This window comes from Capsicum annuum, chromosome 3, assembly GCF_002878395.1.
Source record: "Capsicum annuum cultivar UCD-10X-F1 chromosome 3, UCD10Xv1.1, whole genome shotgun sequence".
In the NCBI taxonomy this organism is placed as follows: domain Eukaryota; kingdom Viridiplantae; phylum Streptophyta; class Magnoliopsida; order Solanales; family Solanaceae; genus Capsicum; species Capsicum annuum.
The window spans coordinates 264,085,939-264,104,405 of record NC_061113.1 but is presented as its reverse complement, the minus strand read 5'-3'; the positions used below and the strand labels follow the sequence as shown (position 1 = coordinate 264,104,405).

The 18,467-nt window shown below is 33.8% G+C and overlaps 3 protein-coding genes across 3 annotated transcripts in view; 1 reads left to right on the top strand and 2 right to left on the bottom strand.

The window, feature by feature from the left end:
- Positions 1-8,824: 8,824 nt before the first annotated feature.
- LOC107856491 (ras-related protein RABA6a) lies at positions 8,825-11,089 on the bottom strand. Its single transcript, XM_016701496.2, has 2 exons — positions 10,629-11,089; positions 8,825-9,352 (listed from the first exon to the last, which is right to left on the bottom strand). Exons 1-2 carry the CDS (start codon positions 10,850-10,852, stop codon positions 8,896-8,898), a joined length of 681 nt encoding a protein of 226 aa, XP_016556982.1. The 5' UTR covers positions 10,853-11,089; the 3' UTR covers positions 8,825-8,895.
- Positions 11,090-14,820: 3,731 nt separating this feature from the next.
- LOC124896916 lies at positions 14,821-15,344 on the bottom strand. Its single transcript, XM_047408793.1, has 3 exons — positions 15,165-15,344; positions 15,009-15,090; positions 14,821-14,897 (listed from the first exon to the last, which is right to left on the bottom strand). Exons 1-3 carry the CDS (start codon positions 15,342-15,344, stop codon positions 14,821-14,823), a joined length of 339 nt encoding a protein of 112 aa, XP_047264749.1.
- Positions 15,345-18,111: 2,767 nt separating this feature from the next.
- LOC124896915 overlaps positions 18,112-18,467 on the top strand; it is a 7,277-nt gene continuing 6,921 nt past the window's right edge. The window contains exons 1-2 of the mRNA XM_047408792.1: positions 18,112-18,298; positions 18,354-18,454. Coding sequence (XP_047264748.1) covers positions 18,112-18,298; positions 18,354-18,454 — 288 coding nt within the window. The remainder of the gene's footprint in view (positions 18,299-18,353; positions 18,455-18,467) is intronic.

Here is an 18,467-nt window from a genome sequence, read left to right as displayed (position 1 = left end):
TCATTTATACTTCTCAACAACAGAACTATGGAAAACCCTCAAAACCCCAACATGATCACCTTGATCACGAAGGCCTTACCACTGGACCACATTTTAGCCTCATGGTTGGAAGTATGTCTCCCTAACCAATCTTTTTCTTTGCATGCTCAAATGGAGGGGAGACAAGTCACTATTTATATCCAGGACCCTAGGTACCTAGCACTCTTGGCTATGGAATGCCTGCGTCAAGGTCTAGCCAGCTATGACCAAAATATCTGGATGGCAACACTGTTCCATGTGATAAACTCATTCTCCATGAAGGAACTAATTCCGGAGAGTCTGTCACTCATAATAAACCAGCTAAGCAGTAGCCTCCCCTTCTTTCCACCCTCTAACCCTCTTCTTCTGGTCCAGGGACCAACTTTTGTCACCATACCCAGGGAAAGCCAAACCCCCTAATACCAATGGTGAATCCATCACCACCCCCAACCTCTCTCTTATTTAAAATGATAAAAAGAAGGAAAATAATGGAGGCCCTGAGGGAGAGCAACAAGGACCTGGAAGGCCTCCATGCAGAGCTGAGAATCCCCAAAATGGACGTCTTCACTCTAGAAAGACTCGTAAAACTATAGTTTACAGATTTCATTCATGAGATGGTTATTGTTCTTCTGCCTCAATCTCTGACCAAACTAGACCTAAAGCTAAATGTACCAAACCTTATGATAGAGGAACATTTCACAGTCAAAGTGTCACCCCTATCAAGGAAGAGAAAAACCCAGAGACTGTTGGATCCTCCAATTCTGTGAGAAAGGGGAAGGAGACCATGACAGCCCCCCATCAACTATAGAAACCAATGATGAAGAGTTGCATAATTTAGAATTCTAGAGGGGTCGATGACCCTGAGTTTAGGAAATAATGCAAGTCCATGATTAACATTCACCATCCTTGCATCCTGGCTCTTCTGGAAACAAAGATGGTAGACCACAGAAACATCTCCTATGAATTGGGTTTCCATAACTTCATAGAGTCTAGTGTCCCTAGTAACTCAGATGGCACTGTTATCATGTGGAAGGAGGATGACATCTCTATCACTAGTATCTCCATCTCTACCCAAACTATCCATGCTTCTGTTAAGGTAAGCTCTTTTCTCTCTACTTGGCTCCTTCGCATTATCTATGCCAACAATGATTTTAATTTTAGGAAGCTTTCTTGGGACCAACTAATATCCCTAGCTGATGCCATGCCTTCCCTGGGTAGCAATAGTTGGGTTGTGGAAGGAGACTTTAATGAAGTCCTGAGGACCAGTAAAATTTTGGGGGGTAACCCCATCAACATTCACATGACCTCCCTCTTTTGGGGCTGCATTAATAAATGCAACCTCATAGACGTTGGCTTCATAGGCAGAAAATTCACCTGGTCCAGTATGACATATAAAAACAGGCAAGGCCTGATCTTGGAAAGGCTTGATAGATGTCTAGCCAATGATCAATGAATTCATCTATATCCTGAGGCCTCTATTACCCACCTCCCTAGAATCCACTCTGATTACTCCTTCTCCTTCTTAACCTCACTAGAACTTCCATTCCTCTTCCAAAACCTTTCAGGGTAGAATCCATATGGTGTAACCACATTGATTTCAATAACCTCGTCAATAGCTCATTTCTTGAGGGTGCAAACCTCAGACATGCCACCCACCTTTCAAGGACATTGCTAAAACCTGAAATAAGGAAATATTTGGAGATATCTTCAAACAAAAGAACCACCTCTTGCTAGATTGGCAGGGATTCAAAAATCCCCCCATTATCCAACCAGTCATTTTTTTCAGAACCTAGAATTTGCACTCACCAAAAAATTCAATTACATCTTAGATCAGGAAAATGAGTTTTGGAAATTCAAATTCAGGATCAACTGGCTCATAGATGGAGACAAAAATACTAAATTTTTATATACCTTTACCCTAAATAGAAGAAGAAAAGATAGAATTAAATCCCTACAGGAGAATGGGGGATGGATCTTTGAACACCAGGAGATCACCAATGCTGTCCCTTCTTTCTATGAGTCCCCCTACTCTTCTGAACATTTCTCCCCCCTCTCAAATATCCTCTATCCATCTCTACCATGACTCCATCCCTAGCCTCGAAAAGATCAAGAGGGTTGTCTTTACCTTTAGCCCCACCAAAGCTCCTGGGCCTGATGGGATGCACCCTTTCATGTACCAGAAGTATTGGCCTAATATGGCCCCTCCCCTCCAACAGTTCTGTAATGACACCTTTACCTCTTGGACTATGAACCCTGTTGTAAATACAACTTTTCTCAGTCTGATCCCAAAATGTAAGGATGATACATCCTTGAAGAACTTCAGACCTATAGGATTGTGTAACACCCAGTACAAAATCATCATCAAAATTATTTCTGGTAGACTGAAACCCCTTATCCAATCTATCATTAGCCAAAGTCAAGCCAACTTTTTTTCTAAGAGAAGAGCTTATGACAATGCCATCATTGTCCAAGAATACCTAGATCGCTTCAGGAAAATGAAGGGTAGGAAGTTCGGCATGGTCCTAAAGATTAATCTAGAGAAAGCCTTTGATAGGATAGAATGATCATTCATCAGAAAAGCTTTGGTTTTCTTCAACTTTCCTCCGGGCTCTCCAAACTTATTCTCTCATGCATCTCTTCTTCTTTTATTTTTATGCTTCTGAATTAGAACATTACCCACTGTTTCAACCCCACCAGAGGGATAAGGCAAGGGGACCCAATGTCACCCTACCTCTTCATCCTTTGAATGGAGCTCCTGTCAAGGAGAATCAATTATGAAGGGGACATCCCAATTGGACCCCCATATCTACTAGCAAATGGGGGCTAAAACTCTCCCATTTATTTTTTGCCGATGGCCTCACCCTCTTTGCTAGAGCTGATATCAAGAACTGTCATTCCATTCTTAATACTTTGGACAACTTCAGTAAGCACTCAGGCCAAAGAGTTAATAATAATAAGTCTAACGTGCTCTTCTCCAGCAATTGTGATGAGGCTGCTAGACTCAACCTTTCCACCATCTTAGGAATGAAGTCTAGTAATAAATTTGGCAAATATCTGGGCTTGCCCATCTTTCATAAAAAACCCATTCCTGCAGACTTTCACTTCCTTTTTAGTTAATTTGAATTCCAAACTTGCTGGCTGGAAAACCAACTTCCTCAACCTAGCTGGCAGAACAAACCTGGCTAAATCTAGTCCAGGAAGCATGCCTAACCATGTCATGCAATTCATTCTTATTCCCAACAAAATCCTCAAGGTCATAGATAGAACCCAAAGGAACTTCATTTGGGGGTCCGCTAATTCTAGAAAGAAAATGCATATGGTTAGTTAGAAAACCCTCACTAGACCCAAGAAAGAAAGGGGTCTAGGAATCCAAAAGACTAACATAAAGAATGACACCATGCTCAGTAGTCTGGTCTGGAGACTCAACTCTAATCCCTCTACTCTCTGGGCTACTGTCCTAAACCACAAGTATAAGTACTCTTCCAGTTCCCCCAGTTGCTCTAGGACCTGGAAGTACATCCAAAGGGGCTGGAACTTTTGCAAACAGGCTATTTGTTGGTTCATTCATAATGGCAACAAAGTTGATGCCTCGGAGGACTGCTGGATCCTAAACCTCCCACCCCCTAGAAACATCATTCAGGGACCTATTCCTCATTATACTAACAGTATTCCTCTCTCCAGTATATGACCGGAGGGTAACTGGAATCTCAACCCCCTTCCTCTTGGAGATCCCTATCTCAATCTTCCATACTATTAGGAATACTTTCTTCCCCAACCCTTTAATTCAGAAAGACACCCTTTTGTGGCTCTTAAATGGTTCAGGTATGTTCTCTTGCAGAAGTGCTTATAACCTCATTAATTCTAACAGATCTCCTCCCCCTAACAATTATAAATCTTGGGGCTGGATCTGGAAAGCCTCCATCTCTGAAAAACTGAAGTTCTTTCTCTGGCTAGTCTCCCCATTAGAGCAATCCTCTTTAACAGAGGCATCAACATTGAATAGTCATGCCCCACTTGTGCCTACCCTAAGAGGATATCCACCACTTGTTCTTTCAATGCAGACGTGCTAACATTCTATGGAGAAAACTGGTTCTTCAATACAATGGGGGAAAACAATATCACCACTCTTAACTTCTCTCCTAGCAACTGGAAAACCACCTGGAGTACTCTAAATCATAACAGCTATGATAGTAGAGTGGACTGGAGCACCTTTCTCCCTTTTTTGTCTCTGGAATATCTGGAAAACTAGAAATAATAATGTTTTCAACAACAAAAATTACCCTCGTTCTTTTAATCAGGCTTACTTTGAAGCTGTGGAATTTTTCCACATCAATAATATTTCCACTAACAACTCTCATCTTACCATCTCTATAGGCTGGACCCTTCCTCCTAAACATGTCTACAAGCTTAACACTGATGGGTCCTGCATAGGGAGCCCTGGTAAAGGGGCATTAGGGGAGTGGTAAGAACTGACTCGGGGACCTGGGTGCTTGGATTCATTCAAAGCTTTCAACATGCTTCTAATAACCTCATGGAGCTTATGACACTTAGACAAGGCCTCATTCTGATTGAGGAGCACAACTTGTGCCCCGTTGAGATATGTATTAACTTAGAGAAAATCATTAACTGGCTAACAAAAGAAAATTTACTCTATAACCCAATTATTCATGACTGCAGGTATCTGATAAGAATATTGGGCAATCCCATCATTCACCATAGCTACAGGGAGCAAAACAAGGTAGCTGACACCATGGCGAATGTTGGAGCAAAAATCTCTTTTTGACTACTGTAAAGTTTTTGTAACCCCTCCCTTTTTTGTAACTCATGAAGTTTGTTTTGATAGAGAAGAAAAATGCTATCCTTGTAGGTTCTTTCTTACCAAAATTGTACAAGTCATCGCCAAACAAATTTTGTAATGGAGCCAGACTGAGCTCCAAAACTAGCACCTCCAGCTTTGTTGTTTTTATGTTTTAATGCAATCATCTTATTTAACAAAAAAAAAAGTCGAATCAAAAGTTTAGACGTTACCTGTTCCAGATTTTAAGATAAACAAGTTCGAGTAATTTAAATATGAACTTAACTTAGATATAATAATCTTTTATGATTTAGGTCAAATGCTTCTGAATTCTATCGAAGCTATATTTATCCTAATCATATATATGATATATATAGAAAGTGTTGAGACCAGATTGAAGTTGATTAAGAATATAGCATTTTACACTTAAATCTAATGTATCCAACATAAAATATTTCTGTAACATTTTTGTTATAAATGTATTTACATTATAGTGAATGTCTATCAAGATCTACTTTGATATCTATTAGGATTTGAAGTATCTGTCTTTTACTCAGACTAGGAGTAAATTTCTCCTATAAATAAAGGGATTTTGTTCATTGTATTTACAATCTTATGATCTCTCATCTCTCAAGAGAAGAAATAAGAATCACTCTCTCTATTCTCTCTACTCCTCTTCTTGTTCTTTATTATTTTATAACACGTTATCAGCACGAGACTCTGTCAAACAAGGTGAGATTATAAATCTAAAGGATTTCAAGGTTAGTAATTTCTTATGTTATTTATCTTTTGCTACTAATAATATAATTATTGTTGAATTTGAGGAAAAATAATTGGTTTGAAACTATTTATATTTTAAATTTATTCCTCAAGAACAATATTATCAAAAAGGATGATAATATGTTGGGTTCAAGTCCCATCAATTTATGCCTAAGACGCCTTTATATGGATAAGACGTTGAGATTGGATCTCAATGCATGCATTGATGATATTATAATGGCTAAGGCAAAATAATGGGTATTTGATGAAAAGTCAAGAAATATATCCCATTGATATGCTCTATTCCCTGAATTGAATGTGGTAGCAATAAATCATATGTATGCCTCAATTTGCTTTTGTAGTAGCTATCATAATTTGATACGCTTAAGGCATGATTATATTTCATTCCTGGGGAATGAGAAACTTATTAATGCAAACGTGCACTTGATTGTGATGGTATCACAACTCACCTCCGAATGAGGCAGAATAACTGAGAAGAGTTATTTCGAAATCTACTTCTAAAGTAGTAAATCTGAAATTTATTCATGTAATAGTAAATCTGAAATTTACTAAAGAAAAAAGTACATGTCATGGTAAACTTGGAGTTTACTAGAATAAAAGTTCATAAATTGATATGAACGATTGTGACATCTCGAAGATGTGCATATTGAATATTAGACATGTATTGAAGAACTAGAAGGTTCTTCGAGAATTGTTTATGTCGCTTGTTCTCATGATAAGTTGGTTGGACCGACTAATGTTGGGATTGAATTTCTTAAATCTGAAAAATATAAAAGGTGAATATGGGTCCGTTCATCTATCATGTGATATGTTGAAAAGATGCATCAATAAGATGATCACATGTACATCCATTGTCAACCTGCAGTTTGACATTCATAAAGTTGCTTGCTCAATAAAATTGAGTTAAGAACATAATTTTTAGATTGTACAATCAAGAAAGTTATCTTGATTATGATGGTTTGGCATTGAGTGCCTTCGATAAATAGCTAAATCATTATTAATGATAACAAAACTTCATGTATTGGTCTAAAATATGATATACTGCAATAGCATTTGTATGCATTAGACCAATAAATTATGATTATTTCTTCCCTCTCAATTGGTTCAAGGCCGGGAACCAATTATTCCATCTAATAATTTTGATATGCGGTATACGATTAATGAATATACCATAATGCACAAAGATGGATTTCTCAAAGAAGTAGAGGATGTATGTTAGTTTTCCTAACATAAGGGGGAGATTATAAGCGCTATGAAATATGTTAGGAATTACCACCAGATCCTCATCCAAAAGATAATTCAAGTCAAATGTCGAAAACATCTCATATTAAGCGCAATATTCTTATTTTGTGTTCCTAAAGGACCAAGTCTATGCATACGTGAAGCGTGGTAGGCTAATCGGTTCCAAATGAAATAGTCCTTGAAAAATAAGGAGCAAATAATCATAATAAGAAGGCAATGAGCTCTTGAAGAGCCTACGACATAACACTTCATGAAACCTTATGAGAGGTTCATGTACCTGAAAATAATGAAGTTATGAGATCTCAAAATGTTATGTCGCATTGTGAACCGATACTAAATGATATATCATCAATATCTTTGACACAATATTGGCGTAATATTGTGAAAGATTACGAGGATCTTAATTCTACGTTAATTTAAGCATGCTAATGTAGAAACATTTATCAAGTGACATGAAAGGATGCATCTTGGTAAGTATTAAACTTATTTGATTTGCAGTCCAGATATTTGAAGATGTCACTCATGAAATGTTGAATATTGTCACTTGACAAAACTTATGTGAAAAACTTTTAAGGATTCAAAATGCTTGAAGCATATAAAAGTTTCTGGAAAACTTATTTATAATTCTTATATTGTATAAGTTTATTGCTTGAACATCATTGGAACTCTTGGAGAGTTTTTAAAGCAATAGATTATTTGCTGAAATTCAAAATATATCGAATTTGATTGGTTATGAAGTACCATATCTTATTGCAATTGATGCACTCATGTACCTTACAAATACTACAAGGCCTATAGCCTTTTCAGTTAATTTGTTAGCAAGGTATATTTTTGCTCCTATTATGAGACATCGAAATGGGATAAAACATATGAGCTTGTTTTATTCTAAAGATTGTAGTCCCAATCTTATTGGTCATGCTGATGTTGGGTACTTATCTGACCCGCATAAAGCTCGATCTCAATAATCTATGTGTTCATATGTGGTGGTACTGTCATATCTTGGAGATATACAAAGCAGTCTATCATAGCCACTTCATCGAATCATGCTGAGATAATAGCTATTCATGAAGCAAGCCGAGAATGTGTATGGTTGAGGTCCATGATACATCTCATTCGAGAAAAATGTGGTATGAAATATAACAATCTACCCACAATTTTATACAGAGATAATTCAGCATACATAGCACATCTTAAGGGAGGATTCATAAATGGAGATAGAACGAAGCACATTTTGCCAAAACTTTTCTACATACATGAGCTACAAAAGAATGATGATATTAACGTACAACAGATTCGTTCAACTGACAATGTGATTGATTTATTCACCAAATCTTCTCCAATTACAACTTTCAAGAAGATGATGCACAAGATTGAGATGCAAAGGTTCAAGGATGTTCTCATTAGGGGGAGTTAATTCGTGTTGTACTCTTTTTTCCTTACGAGGTTTTGTCCCACTGGATTTTCCTTGTAAGGTTTTTAATGAGGCAGCCAATATGCGTATTGTTAAAAATGTGTACTCTTTTTCCTTCATTAAATTTTTTTTCTTACTGGATTTCTTTTAGTAAGGTTTTAACGAGGCACATTATCTATCTAGACATTCAAGGGGGAGTGTTATAAATGTATTTACATTATAGTGAATGTCTATCAAGATCTACTTTGATATCTATTAGGATTTGAAGCATCTGTCTTTTACTCAGACTAGGAGTAAATTTCCTCTATAAATAGAGGAATTTTGTTCATTGTATTCACAATCTTATGATCTCTCATCCCTCAAGAGAATAAATAAGAATCACTCTCTCTATTCTCTCTACTCTTCTTCTTGTTTTTTATTGTTTTATAACAATTTTATTATTATTATTATTTCTAAAAAGAAACTATTTTTCAAGAAGGATGTTGCCGTACGTGTATTATAACAAGTTCAAAAAGGAACAAAGACACATTGGTCAACAAGATTCAATAACAGAAAGAAATTAAATGAACAACCAAAAGTAATTAAAGTGTGATCCCTTTCTTTCTCCAACTATAAAATACGTCAAAGAAATTACAAGTAATTAGTAAATTCAGTATAAACAACAATTAACATTTTGCTTAGTGGCCGTTACTTCATTATCCATCATGTTAATAATTTCCAATTTTTTCCCTTCATGAAGTGACTTTGGTGTAGTTGCTTCATTCATTTTTGCTTCTAAGCTCTTTTGGCTTATAGTTTCATGAATTTTGTTGATCATTTGAAGAAATGCTTCTTCCACATTCAAATTTTCCCTAGCTGATGTTTCCAAAAAAGATAATCCTTCTAATTGTGCAAGGCTTTGTCCATCTTCAATATTTACTTCTCTTGCAGTATTGGACAAATCAGATTTGTTACCAACAAGAACAATTACCATGTCTGAGTTGCCATATTCTCTGAGTTCATGCAGCCATTTTCTTATATTTTCGAATGTTGTCTTTCTTGTTATGTCGTAGACGAGTAATGCACCAAGAGCTCCACGGTAATATGAACTTGTTATGGCTCTAAACCTGGAGGAAAAAACAGCAAAAATACTAATATTTATGTTGAAGATCTGCAGTTTAATTTCATAGAGTAGGCACTTATAGAATTTATATAGGTTATTTTTTTGTTTATTTCTAATTGACATTATCCGTCGATCAAGTATATTTGAGAATCTAAAATGTGGAATACGAATAGATGAATGAGCTAGTCTCAAATAACGAGATTAATATGCCCTTTGAGTTGAGCTAGTCTGTTGGTGGTGCAAAACTTTCTGATTTAGGGATAAAAATATAATAAGAGTAATATTATTACGTACTGATCAGTAATATCATTTAAAGACTCAACAAAGTATTGACGACATCATATTCCGTTATGATCTGTTTTTCTGATAATGTATTAATTAAATGAAGATTGGGTATAGGTATAGTTATATTAAAATTTGAAACAATAATTTGCATTGGTGTATAACGGATAGCGAACACAATATTGTTCTTTTATTATTGGACAAAAGAAAAAACAAAATTGAACATGAATCCATTTATCAATTTTAAATACATATTTTAGTCAAGTTTATCGTTCATGCCAAATGAGCTGGTATCAATACTTTTATCACTTTTTTTCTTTAGATGTGTGTAGATAAGGTTCATAGATTAATTTGGCCAGTTTTGTATTGATGTTGAAATATCCTTTAGCCCTTCCATCAATTATACAAACTCCTCTTGCAATAACCACCTCTTTTCTCTCACAACAAGATTAAATTTTTTATCCATATATAAATATTTTGGTATACTAAAAAACATATTCTTGGTAGAAAACCTTTAAAAGTAAAATTCCTGTAGAAATAACCTAACTATATGTAGTCGAGCTTATTTATAACAATTTTTTTTGGACGATTATATTTTGTTATTACAGTAAAATACTGTATAAAGACTATATAATATAACATCACATGAAAAATCAGTTTTAATATAAACTTATCGTTATTGTGAAAGTTATTATAGAGGATGATTGTTATAGAGAGGTCTGATTTCATGTCACACTTGAGATTATAAGAGTTTCTAAAGGGAGAATCCTAACACCTACCCAAAACTTATTCAATAGTTGTGTGTAATTAAGACTACTTTTTTGGTTTCCCTAATCCGAAATCAAAATTATCCGTATTGAGGTCTAATTAAATTTGGATTCATGCAGTTAAGATAGAGAAATTTCAACCATCTCACCGCAGTTCATGTTTAAGAACGAAAGATGATTGCTAAAGAGAAGGATTAATAATGAAAAAATATTTTCAAAAAGGTTGGGTACCTTTCTTGTCCAGCAGTGTCCCATATTTGAGCCTTGATGAGTTTATCACCAACTCTAATATTTCTGTAAGCAAATTCCACACCTATGGTTGGCTTAGAATCCAGCTGAAATTGATCTCTAGCAAATCTTGATAAGAGGTTTGATTTTCCCACAGCTGAGTCTCCAACAAGAACTGCCTTGAATAAATAATCACACTCTTCATCAAATGAATCTCCCATACTCATCAAGAATCAATTAAGTATAGCAACACTAAGAATATATATGTATATATAATATGCAGAAGACCAACAAGAAAGAAAGAAAGAAAGAAAGAAAGGAAATAAGAGGAGAATTGGAGAAAGAAGGCAAGGTAATGAGTTAAAGTCATAATCACACACACATAAATGTGAAACCAAAGCCATGAGGACTCCTTTGGGTATGGCTATTGGAGAAAAAAAAAAAACAAGACAATGAGTGTATACCATGTGATACCCTTTTGATAATGACATTATTGAGGCTCTTTGTTTAATAATTATGTTCTTCTAACTCTATTAATTATTTCTCATAATATATACAATTATTTTGTCAAATAAAGATACTTGGAGTTTAATTTCTCCACACTTTTTGTCAAAAACAAATTTTACCCCACCAAATTACCTGAAAGATATATAATTAAAAAATCTAAATCAACAATATAGAAAATAAGACATTCTTTTTTTTTCCCATTAAATTCCAACTCGATGTCTAATGATTAATCTGAATTACACGATGTAAAACTCATTAGAGAAGAAATTATTAAATAAAAGGAAATAAATTGAGAGAGTAAAAAAAAATTCACTCTATTATTAATATATAGAAGTTGAAACCTTATACTTATTAGGTGACATCCACTTAGTTTGTAGTGCTAACCAGAATGTTGGCTGCTAATTTAATTTTCCAGTGGCCAAAGAAATTGGTCCATATGTAATGCACCCTCATTTTTTCCCCTTATTTTTAAATTTGTGAATAATTGCTATGTTCTCATGCTTCATAATTGGGGGTTCCTCATTATTTTCTTCCTCAACCAACTGTCAAATTAGCAATAGGTCAGAGTGGGTGTGGGGCTAAAAGTTAGTTATGTGATTATCCTCCTATGTAGTTCGAGGCATCTTAAGATTAAAGTAAGAAAATGAATAGTCACTTCTAATTTTTTTTTTCTTCAGAAAAATAAATAAATTGGATTCTTAGCTCTTGTTAGATTTTCAAAAAGCAAAATTAGCGACATTGTTTGTATATATGTAATTCGGAATTCATAAATTTTCAAGTTCCAAAAGTGGCTTTCCAGTCACAAAAATTTACAATTTTTTTCTAAATAAAATGTATGCTCAAACATAACTTCAAGTTCCAAAAACTATCATTCAACACAACTTCAAAAGTTCATTTTATTGAGTTTTAACTAAATCCAGATCAAACGCTGACTTAATTAGAAAACATTTGACCTAATTGTTGGTAATGAAATCAAATCCTCCGACATTCAACCATAATATGAATGTGTTTGGTATCAGATCAAGTCATTAAAGGAAAGTTATTATATCTAATTTCTAAGAAACAAAAAAGAAAAGTAGGATGAAAGATTTACTCTATGCTTCAAGTAGAATCCTAACAAGTTGAAATCAATGTGCATTATAAATACAATTGGTGTAGTTCCTTTTGTAAGGCAGCTAAAAATGTTCTTACACAATATATAGTAAGTTTTTAGAATTGTTGGCATCTGATTGGAAGTCCAAAAATTGTATTCGAGGTGGACAAAATGAATAATCACTGTATGCATGTGACAAACATAATCATTTTCTACCCCAAATTTTACCTATTTTTGACCATTCAGGAAAGATTGGAGAAATTATTGAAAAGTTTTTAAGTCACGGATCAGGGTCATGCACAAGTAGACTGCAAAAGTTACATATAGGGATACTAATTTTTCCTTTAAAGAAGGTAGAGTTAATGGTAGGTGATAGCTATCTTAGCAGGAAAACTCACACACTATATCTACCTAATAGAACAAAAGTTCTAAAAAAAATTATCACACTTTAGAAATTTGTCATGTAATAGTAGTGATAAAATGGTTTTTCAAATTCGTAATGTATTATCAGTGATACAACGGTTTGCTCTGACACTACAACAATCTTTGTATCTATCTATTATCGTATCACTGATGCAGAGCAAATTATTGTATTATTAATAATACATAAAGAATGCTAATTATTCAAATTATTGCTAGTAATTAGGCCTCAAACTTTGCTATTTCTGAATGGGAAAAGGATACCCTATAACACTTTTTAAAACAAATAGTCCAAGTTTGAAAACTTTTCAAAAAATGGCCAGTCGGATATACTATTTCCGCTTTATAGCCATTTCCTAATTAGGTCATTTTGGTCTACGTAGTCCATATACAATACTGATACAGTTTATATAAAATACTGATACAATATTCAACTTGGGAATTTCGGCCCTTTTAAAAATATTTTAATTTTTTTTTGTTATTTTTTTTAACTAATCAAATATTCTGCTTTTTTTTTTTTTTTTTTTTTTTTTTTTAGAAATAATAATTAATTTATATAAAAATGATATAATTGTTAAATAGAATATATATCTATATAAGATATATGTATAAAATATATATAAGAAAATATATAGAAAGTGTATGAAAATTATATGATTGTTATATAAAACGTGTAAAAAAAATGTACAATTATTGTATAAATTGTATATCAAAACTGTATAATTTTCGTATAGAATATTTATATGTATAAGATATGTATAGAAACTGTATAAAAGGTGTATATAAACGTTATAGAACAAGCTAGTAAATTGAAAAGGCTAGAAAGTGAAATTTAAATTCTCATTTTCATGAAAATAGTTTACTTTGAAGTGTCGTTTCTGTCCTTTCCCTTTTTTTGAATATTATGTATTGGATCATTAATGGGGATGGATTTGGACTCGAAAAGCCCATTAATGATGTAGACTAAATCCAATCCACTCGGCCCATCTTCAAGAAGTAGAATACCTTTCGTCAGTCAAAGTGGTAAACTCCATTGATACGCAGACGAAATTGAAGTCAATAGCGGATCAACATCCACCTTCGAGAAATCCTTTAATTTGACCATGCCGCCTTCAATATTAATTCTTCGTCTTTCCCTGCTACTTGCATCATCAATTAACTATTGTGGTTTTTAATAAATTAATAATCTAGGGTTGTCAATCCCTCTACACATACATATACATTGTATTGACCTCAACGATTGCATTCTTTCTTTCAGTTTTTTTCTTCTATTGATTTATATAGACCTCAATCTTTGAAAATAAAATTGTATTACTACTAATCTGCATGTACATATGACGGCAAGTCCTCTCTTAGCCCAACCTATACTAATCTCATTGAACAGACTGGATAATAATTCATATGGTCCCTTAATTAATCATCTCTTTGACAATTGATACCTCTAGTGGTGTTAACAATAACGCCTGCTGTTATGTACCTTGCTGGGATTTCTCCTTCTATCTTTTCATGGACCATAGGTAACAGTTGATCTGAACATAAATTCACATTAGTGCGAGGCTCTGATATCCAGATTCTAGAATATGGAAGTAAAATCGCTGTAACGGAGGTCACGGCTAATTGATAAAGTTGTTGTCTTTGAAATTGGAGAAATAACAGAGAAAAATTTGGAGAAAAAATAAAATACGACAATTGTATTGTCAAAGAAAATTATTTTATTAATAACTCAAAATATATATTTATAGCTAACTTTCTAACTACACTCCAATTTAAATTGGGATAATTAATTCTTATTCAAATAATAAAGGGACAACTAATTCTTAAGTCACATAAGACTCTAATAATTAAAAATTACTAAAAATATCTATTCCTACTTTATTTCTAAGACATATTTTCAACACTCCTCCTTGGATCAGAAATTGTCTCGGCTTTGGTTGAATTTGACCTCTTGAATAAATCTGTCAATTCATCTTTGTTCTTGTAAGGCTTGTGTGCATCTTCTGAAATTGTTTTGATTGCAATATTCTCTTTTCCTTCTACCATTCTCAATTTTGACTTTCTTATTTTTTTCAAAGACAGAAACTCTTTAAAAAGAGTTTTGTCATATGTGTGGTTTGTATAATCACTGTCAATCGTCCAAAAATTAGATTTCTTGGTTGAAGAATATGTTGCCACAAATTAGTGATCTTCTTCTTCTTCTTTGGTGACTTGGGCATCTGCTTCATCTTCTTGATATTTGTTTTTGCAAATAACAGCTTCATGACCAAGTTGATTGCAGATCTTACATTCTGCATCTGGTCTATTCTAACATTTAAATGGAGGATGACCTATTTTACCACAGTGCTTGCAAGGTGGGTAATTATTACCCTTGCTTTGAGTCTTGTGGTTGGCCGCCGAAGCTCCTTCAACCATACCATCTTGTCTCATAAGTCTCCTTTGCTCTTGCACCTGCAACGTATTTAACAATTCTGCCAAGGTAATCTTGGACAGGTCTTTTGTGTTTTCCAAATAATTATTAATACTTCGTATCTTTCAGGCACAATAGCAAGAGTTTTTTCAACAATTCTTGAATCTTTAAATTTTGTGTCAAACAATCTTATCTTGTTAACAATGCTAAGAAGTCGGTCTGAGTACTCTTTGACAGTCTCAGATTCCTTCATCTTTTGCAATTCGAATTCCCTTATTAGATTCAACACCTTCATGCCTCATATTCTTTCATCTCCGATATATTCTTCCTTCAGATAATCGTAATTTTTTTTCGTGATTTAAGGGTCATAATTCTCATGAAAATTATTGGAGACAGGCTAGCAAACAAAGTTGTTTTTGCCTTTGATTTTCTGATTTTCTTTTCCTTTTGGCTTTTGATCTGGGCCACCGTGGGATTATTGGGCAGCGGAATAACATCATAATCCTCCTCCACGACCTCCCAAAGATCTAAATCCTTAAGATAAGTCTCCATTCTTATTGTCCAAAGATGGTAATTCTCACCATCAAAGACAAGAGGAGCTATTTGGGAAAAGTTTTCAGAATTCATCTCTCTCACAGATCCCTCAAGAAAATGGCTCTGATATCAATTGTTGATTTTTAACTTTGAAATTGGAGAAATAATAGAGAAAGAATTGGAGAAAAATAAAATGCGACAATAGTATTGTCAAAGAAAATTATTTTATTAATAACTCAAAACATATATTTATAGCTAACTTTCTAACCACAGTCCAATTTAAATTGGGATAACTAATTCTTATTCAAATACTAAAGGGAAAACTAATTCCTAAGTCACATAGGACTCTAATAATTAAAAATTACTAAAAATATCTATTTCTACTTTATTTCTGAGACATATTTTCAACAATGTGAGCAGGGGGTTACAGGTCCAAGCCTTAGAAACAGCTTCCGGCGAAAATACAAGGTAAGACAAGCATAAATTACACCCTTGTGGTGGAACCATTCTCAGAACCCTGCGCATAGTGGGAGCTTTAGTGCACCGAGCTACCCTTTTAATCATTGTAACGGAGGTGTCCAACGCAGAGAAAAGGATTAACATACTTGTAGACCGACAAACTTTTGAATAAAGGTGTATGTTACACTTAAAAGACGAATCTCACATTGAAATTGGAAGAAAAAATGAAGAGGTTTATAAGGAAGGGGGCGCGAATTCCAAATGTATAAGACAGCTTATAGAGAGTGGACTGAACATGTCAAATGGCTTGATTTCTAGGTAAGAAGGGTGCACATAATACATTAGTCAAATTAAGCTCGATAACAACACAACGTTCGTAAAGTCTATACTCTATATTACAAATTAAAGCGGACGATATGTAATCTCATGGGGCTTAGATCGTGACACCGCCCACGGAGACGCAGCGATATTTGTGCTGCTTGAATTCTCTCATGTATACTAGTATATAGTGGTAGACTGATAGTATATTAATATGCAGAGGCTAGGGGTGTTCACGGTTTGATTTTTAACCAAATCAAACCGCGATTCAAATCAAACCGATTAAAAAATCGATATTTGATTTGGTTTGATTTGGTTTAGTTTTGAATTTTAAAAAATCGATACTAATTTGGTCTGGTTTGATTTTACTCTAAAATAACCAAACCGAACCGATATATATATATATATATATATATATATTATTCATAAATGCAATCTAAATATTTGTTACATTTTATATTTTAATCATGATTTAACTTTAGTCGTAACGCATTCAGTCATATGTCTTCATCTAGTTGACAGTATCTAATGAGATTCTAAATGAATTTCGCATATTGAATAACAAATGATACTAATTATAAAAATAATATTTTGTTGTATATTAAAATTTCCAGTTGAGATTCATTAGACTATAGACATTCACTAATTTTAACTTTCTTTTTTAACCTTGTTGAGTAAGAAGTTTATGTATTCACCTTTTGAGGGGGTTATCATATCATTCTGTTAAATGTAGTTTTAAATATTTTTTAGAAGCGTTCATATGGTGTTGTAATGGTTTTGCCGAAGTATAACACTCAATTGACATCTCAGATGTTAGATTGGATTTGTTTTTTTAAAATTTTTAACTTTTATCATTAGCTAAAGTTATAAATCGAAAAAATCAAACTAAACCGACAAAAATCAAATCGATGGTTATTTTTTTGTTTGGTTTAGTTTGGTTTTAGAAGTTTAAAAACCGACTAAGTTGGTTTGGATATAATTTTTGATCAATAACCGACCCAAACCGATCCATGAACACTCCTAGCAGTGGTCAGTGGCGGAGAGCCAGGATTTTCATTGAGGGGGGGTCAGAAGTAAACATACGGACATTTACTATGTATACATAAAAATATTTTTGACCGTATAAAAATAATATAATTTTCTGTCGAAAGGATTTGGATGAACTCCTGATTACAAGGTGGGTCCGCCACTGACAGTGGCAATTGGCACAAAAATTGTTTCAAATGGTATACAGTTAAGTACTATTATTAAAAGTTGAAATAAGTCTTTTACCACCCCTATTGACAGGGGAAAAGAGCGCTACCCCGGCTGGCTATCGACGTACTAATGACCTAGGTACTGCCCGATACTTTTCCAACAGTGTAATAAACTAAGTGTAAATTTCATAAATACCAACCTTTTAGAACTAACTATACTACATCCCATCTTTTTTAATTAGTTTTGTCTCTCTCCCTATTAATATACATTCCTGAAACGACATATACATAACAACTTTTGTATATTGAAATTTGTTAGAGTCCTTAAAAAAAAGAAGTTACTGGTATCCAGCATTAATTGAAGTAAATAGCACAACTAATTAAATACGTGGATTACTGCATCCCTTAAATCATGTAATATCAACGGAATTTCAAAATTTGAATATCACAAATACATACAAACGCAAATCTGAAGCAAAAAAATAAATCAAATAAAATTTCAGATCTGTTTTTTGTTATTTACTGAAGAGAGCAAATTATTTCTCATTATTGAAGATGAATATTGCTATTTTTTTGAGGTACTCGGGTAAATGGAGATCCCAAACAGAATATGTGGATTATAAAAGTGAAGGAATTGTTGTAGCTGAATCAGTAAATTATGTGAAGTTGATTTCATCGATTACTGATGAACTAGACATTAACGAATCTCAAAAAAATATTGATGTACGTTATGTTGTCGACGGTAATGATTCACCTTTTCATATCCGTAACGATAATAACGTACGACTGTATGTCAGTTGAAGAAAATACAACCGTCGTTCGTGGTGTATCCATTTGTATTTCAACTACAGATAAATGTCAAGAAGACATATTGTTCGATAGAGAAACAGGAGCTGTTGTTTGCCTGGAAG

What these genes read in the sequence shown, in the direction of transcription:
- LOC124896916 (XM_047408793.1), bottom strand. Translation starts at nt 15,344, where the DNA reads ATGAAGGTGTTGAATCTAATAAGGGAATTCGAATTGCAAAAGATGAAG. An exon ending in TTGTGCCTGAAAGATACGAA is followed by an intron (nt 15,091 to 15,164) that starts GTATTAATAATT and finishes AATACGTTGCAG; the next exon opens with GTGCAAGAGCAAAGGAGACT. An exon ending in CCACAAGACTCAAAGCAAGG is followed by an intron (nt 14,898 to 15,008) that starts GTAATAATTACC and finishes TTGGTCATGAAG; the next exon opens with CTGTTATTTGCAAAAACAAA.
- LOC107856491 (XM_016701496.2), bottom strand. Translation starts at nt 10,852, where the DNA reads ATGAGTATGGGAGATTCATTTGATGAAGAGTGTGATTATTTATTCAAG. An exon ending in GACACTGCTGGACAAGAAAG is followed by an intron (nt 9,353 to 10,628) that starts GTACCCAACCTT and finishes TTTTTCCTCCAG; the next exon opens with GTTTAGAGCCATAACAAGTT.